A 6000-nucleotide genomic window follows, 5' to 3' on the forward strand; every position below is an offset into this window, starting at 1 on the left:
CTTGCTCATTAACCCTAATCTCACTCCTTGACTAACTATTGGATTTATACACGTTTTCAAGACCCCAACATGCGTGCTCATGTAGCTCTACGGGTTACGCCTCTGACGTATGTACTAGGTCCCCAACGCTGAGGCCCGAGTTCGACTCCCGCTTGTACACCCCATGCTGTATGAGCTGGCATACCTCTTATTTCTAACACCGTTGTCTGGCTGTCTCTCACTACGCCTATACAAACAAAAGGTGAAAGAGACTAGTACACTTATTTACATAGTTCTATGCTTCTTTACAACATAACATCTTAAAGACAATAACACTTTCACTAGGAATTACACACAATTTACTATGAACACTTTAAATATACAATTACACATTACAATCTACTACAAGTTCTTCACATTACAAACTACAAGAGTTTAAACATTTAATATTGAAAATAATATTTTTACTCATCACATCCAATAATACTTTTCAGTCAACAATTACACATTAAAAAGACAAAACAGTTGTACATCTAATCTAATATTATAAAATCATGAAGAATGACAAAAGACCAAAACTCAACTTTTAAGATGAATCTAAATACAGACAAAAAATTTGATAAACACCTGTGACACTTTTGAATATCAAATTACACAGAAGACACAATAACAAAATCCAAACAAACACATAAATTTACATATCTTAAAACGTTTTCTATTCTGAAACAAAAACATCTGGTTGTTTCTTCAAACACTTCCTCTTTCAATGTTCTGGGTTGCACTATGAATTGATTTACTAATAACTCTTTTCTCAAAACTGCTTCCCTCATAAAGTCTACTAATAGTTGAAATCATTGATCAAACTAATGTTACCTTCTGATCACCACTAACTATACTTTTCAGTGAATACAATCAAAGTTTCTTCACCATTTCTAAATATCACACATGTGAACGTCTCACCAATACTCAAATGGATACTCTAAATGTGAAATCAAGACTAATGTTCACAAATTTTAAGTCTTCAATTAAACAGAAATTTCTAACTAACACAGAAGTACTAAGACACTTTGCACATTGCAGTCCTCAGACTATCTGACATTTCTGACTAACAGACAACTACACATGGACATAGAAGACACAAATCCTTGGACTATCTGAAGGTTCTAGTTTACAGACAACTACTGTGAAACTTCGAAAATTTCAGTCCTCACACTGTGTGAAAGCTCATCTCCTCAGGACTCAAGAGGTCTGTACACTTTAAACATCTTGGAAATCACGTTTCAACCCTCCAGCACAAAGCCTAAAGTCCAACCTCGTGTCAAAAACTGTAGACTCCAAACTCAAGTTAAAAATTAAAGCTGCAAGCAGCGTTGGACAGGTCATCACATACTTGCTGGTCGGCGAATCCACGCACGTCCAGCAGGTGACGCTGCGACCGAGAGTTTATGTCGGCCTATGGATGTGATCAGGACTGGACTCTGATCACACGTGTAAAGTTTGACGCAGATTGGAGCATGTTTAGGGCAGTTACACAGCAGTTGATGTTTCATGGCGAAGTATCAAAATTCAGGAGGCCGCCATGGCCACGCCCTCAGACTTAAGGTGAGCATTTTGATAACTTTTGATCACCCATGCCTGGAGTACATCCTGGCCAAATTTCAGCTCTCTCGGTGTTACCCTTTTTGAGTTTATAGCTTTTCAAAATGCACAAAAATGACCCCAAATCCTCAAAACATATGACATATAATTCAAAATGGCCGACTTCCTGTTGGGTTTTGGGCATGTGTGTCAATTACATTCTTGTGCGTCTTGATGAGTTACATATGCCTACAAAGTTTCATAATTCTAGGTCACACGTACTGGCCGTAGTAACCGTTTGAAAATTTCCAGGTGGCGCTATGGAGCCATTTTGCCCCACACATGCGCAACTCCCATAAAATATCAAATTTTTCGCCAGTCCTGATGAGCATGCCGCGTTTCACGCATTTTGGGGTATGATAAGGCCGCCAAAAATGCAATTCAAAAGACGGTAAAATAATAATAATAATAATAATTCCTTGCATTCCAATAGGGTCTTCGCACCGTCGGTGCTCGGACCCTAATAATTCCTTGCATTCCAATAGGGTCTTCGCACCATTCGGTGCTCGGACCCTAATAACATCACATGGCAGGGCTGGCTGTTGCATCTTAGTGGTTTCGATTGTGTTTGTAGTTTTACTTCTATATTTTAGGTTTTCGCTGTGGTGGTAAATGAAGCCCAGACCTATCACACTCTGGTTTGAGGGCGGGGGACTCTGGCTGAGCTCGGACTCAGAAGCACCCCCTATTTGAAAACATTCCGGATGTCGGAGCAGCTCAGTCTCATCTCACTCTCTCCGCTTCATGATGGGCCGCTTCCTCCTTCAGCTCAGCCCCACAAAGCAGATGGTTGTTGGGGCAGAGGAGGCGCCGCTGTCCCTCTGATGGTACCGTCTTAAAGCGGATCCGAGCGCTTTGGTTTTTCTGCGTCCAGGCCGGTGATGAGAGGTTATTTCCAGAGATGAAGTCGAGGCTGCACACCTCCGTTACTTGGAAACCCTCAGAAATATCTGCGGAAAGTTTTTTCTCCTCGGATGGAAGAAGTTTTGAGACAAAGCGTCCGCGGAGCTGTTTTCTCCCCAGTTTGGTGAGTTAGACTCTATATGTTGTTTGACTTGAATGTTTCAAAGTGGCCGATTACCATCAAAAGTGTTGCTTTGTGCTTAACATGTGATTTACCCTCTGGAAAGAAAAAAGTCATGCTGAACGTACAGTACATTTGATACACCAACATGTTACACTAATTATATCCTGCTTTGCATGGGTTTCGTTAGCAGATGTTATACATGACTAACTATCATACAAATGTAAACTTGAAATCTACTGAAAATGACCTAAAGAGAAAAAAAGGGGGGGGGAAGTGTACTTATATAATCAGTGGTACAAACTGCTGTTTCAAGAATTTTTCCATGTTATGCCACATTATGTTTATACTTTACTACATGTTTAGTTTTTACTCTGTTACACTAAAATGGCAGCAGTATTCATAAGCAGCCAGTTTATAACATGATGTATTTTTAAAGAAAATTAACTGTCAACTTTGTATAAATGGAAGCAAAATTTGCTCCGCCTGGACCATCTAAAACAAACAGCAGTAAAAGTAGTCTACTAGAAAGTAAATGGAGTGTTCTGCTCTATAATTTCACCTAAAGTACAACAAGCTGATAATACTGCTACTCACCTTATACTCTATTAAAATCATACTATTAATATTTTTTCTGAATATACCCATTTTATATAATAATTATGGTTTATAATATTTAAATGTTTTTTTTTACTTTTTTTCTAATGATCCGGTTGTTTTCTTTTCTTATTATTCTTTTTTTGAAAATCGGCAAAACACAACCAGTATTTAGATAGAAATGTTCAAAAACATCACCTAAATATTACCACCAACTTAGTGAATACTCCACATTTCTGTGACTAACTCACAAAGTGACACAGGATAGTATATTTGGATGTCAACACAGTAATAAAAAAAGAGTTAAAAACAGGACCTCCTCGTGTTTTTGGCAGGTTAGACGCCCCGTATTAATTATTATCTGTATTTGTGTGTGTCAGTGAACATGGAAGAAGCCCGGTTCTGAGTGCCACTATGTCTTGGGGGGAGTTCATCGAGCTCCGTGACCTGAAGTCCAGCAAAGAGCAGATAGAGCTGACTGGCTCACGTTCACCATGCTCGCCTCCACGCCTGGAGAGAACCAACGCCCTGAGGATCAGCCCGGGCAAAGTCCCGGACCTGCTGAGCCGGGTGGGCATCATCAGAGTCCTGAGCAGCAGCCAGGACCCCCAGCTCCCAGAGGAGAAGGGAGAAGGGCATAACTTCCAACCCTGCAGCCACGCTCAGCCCACGTGGTGCGACCTGTGTGGAGACTTCATCTGGGGCCTTTACAAGCAGAGCCTGCGGTGTGTCAGTGAGTCGGCTTCCGTAGGCTGTTTGTGCATGTGGGTGTGTGCATGTGTGACTGACGGTGTGCATATGCATGATCAGAAATGTGAGCAACACTGTGGGGAAGAGGAAATTTACCTAAACAGAGAAAGATGCAGCCTCCAGTGTAGCTGCAGGTCCAGATAACTCTGCTTAACTTAAACAGAATAGAAGTTTTACATCAATATTCTCCATATTGTGTTTCTGTGAAAATGAAGAAAACTGTTGGTTTCTAGACAGAACTAGTATAACAACTCTACTGTTTTTGATTTGAAGGCAGCTATGCATGCAATTGTTTGTGTGGTTTTGGTGGTTTCGTCACCAACTCGCTCAGGGGCGGCTCTAGACCTTTATGCTTTTCTTGTCTTGAACTTCCTTTTCATTAGGCAAGATAAGCTGTGTTTGTGTAAAGCATTTAGTTTGGAGAAAAAAAAACATATCTTAATTGTAATCTGAATATGAAACCACAATCAAACCATCCTGAAACAATGACAGAGCTGGATACAGATGATAATAGCAGATTGTCTTCACCAAGACCACGATTTAAGACCACATAAAGACGCATGTATTCATGTGGTTGCTATTCGTAAGTCTTGAGACAAGTGTTTGCAGTTTATTTATTGTGAGACAAACACACAGAGTAATTGCAGGTGTGAGCCGACTTTAAGTAACTGCAGTGACCTTTAATGGACAGCTGATGATACCTCACATTTACAACTCTTGATTGTTAATGATTTTGTGCATTTCAGTATGTGGCAGAGTCTGTCTAAATCTGTGACTCTCTAAATTCACAGACTGTAGATTCACATGCCACTACCGCTGTCGTGCCCTGATTCAGTTGGACTGCAGCTGGGAACGAAACTCTGCGGCCGACCACACTTGTGTTGTCGAGCACGCCATAGAAACGGACACAAATGTGGTAAGAACCTTTATATTTGGCAGCACTGCTGACCCAGCATTCTTTAATAGTTCAAATGCAAATGTGGTAAAAGTCACGCTTTACTTTCTTTTTATGTCAACTTCAATATCAAGGGCCTGTTACCACGTAGCAAACAGGCATGTTACAGTGTGTGCTACCTGATTGGATGCATGTTAACTGTGCTGGAAGGCTTTAGGGAACAAATCAGTTGCTTTATGGCCAAATGTAGGAACCACTTTAGCACGGCAATAAATACATGTAAATGTTTCACCTCTGGTTCAACCAGACTTTGAAGCCTGTTCAGTGTAAGAACAGGATTTCTGGGTGTAGAAGTCTACATAGTAGAACTCAGCAGTTCACACTAGGAGGCTCCAAAGTATGTATCTGCCAAAACTTCCCCCTTGTTTTAGTGATTTGTAATGTTGCCAATGATGTTACGCAAAGATGTGACACAAACATCTCAGCATGTGGAAAAACTGGTGAAGAAATTTAGAAATACCTCAACAGTGGGACGCATGCTCTTGGTTTTATGTTCCTCTACTACTTATTACGTGATTGAGTTAAAAGGAAACATTATAGGTGGAATGTTTCAGATGAACAGAAGCAAATGGGATTGTTTATCTCAAATTATAGATGTTAGAAAAACACTTGCATTGCAGCTGTTCATTTTCTAACAAAAACAAAGACAATTTTATTAACATGTGTGATTATAGTTTTCAACAGCAAGATCGTTGTTACAACAGCTACAGACTTAGAACTGAGTTGATTCATCTTTAGTCCCATTATAGTATTAATGCTGTTCATGGTTTACAAATGCATTGCTGCATGTGAATACTGAACACATTTAGCTACAACTAACAGTTATTTTAGTTGTGTTTTTAGTACTAAACCAAGACTAGAGATCTATTTCTTTCTCAAATTACTATTAACACGATGTCAGGATTGCCGTGGCATTAAAAAATATTATTGACAGCTGGCAGCCAACCATGTCTCAATGCATGTAACTGAATATGGAGACACATTTTATAAATACTCAAAGATACTATTTATTGTGGCTTTTCATGACATAGTTGGTAGTTGATCTGTTGAAACTCCA

The 6000-nt window shown here is 39.8% G+C and overlaps 1 protein-coding gene and 1 long non-coding RNA gene across 2 annotated transcripts in view; both read left to right on the forward strand.

Annotated features, from left to right (window-relative positions):
• The window catches only part of LOC129350956 (uncharacterized), a 40791-nt gene that overhangs the window by 17262 nt on the left and 17529 nt on the right, over positions 1-6000 (forward strand). The window lies entirely within an intron of this gene.
• LOC129350955 (ras association domain-containing protein 1-like) lies at positions 3619-5755 on the forward strand. The gene is made up of 2 exons (XM_055019308.1): positions 3619-3971; positions 4780-5755. Exons 1-2 carry the CDS (start codon positions 3653-3655, stop codon positions 5064-5066), a joined length of 606 nt encoding a protein of 201 aa, XP_054875283.1. The 5' UTR covers positions 3619-3652; the 3' UTR covers positions 5067-5755.

Source organism: Amphiprion ocellaris, chromosome 17, assembly GCF_022539595.1.
Source record: "Amphiprion ocellaris isolate individual 3 ecotype Okinawa chromosome 17, ASM2253959v1, whole genome shotgun sequence".
Taxonomy (NCBI): domain Eukaryota; kingdom Metazoa; phylum Chordata; class Actinopteri; family Pomacentridae; genus Amphiprion; species Amphiprion ocellaris.

Coding starts and splice junctions, on each gene's coding strand:
- LOC129350955 (XM_055019308.1), top strand. CDS start 3,653: ATGTCTTGGGGGGAGTTCATCGAGCTCCGTGACCTGAAGTCCAGCAAA. Junction 3,972..4,779: donor GCAGAGCCTGCGGTGTGTCA/GTGAGTCGGCTT, acceptor CTAAATTCACAG/ACTGTAGATTCACATGCCAC.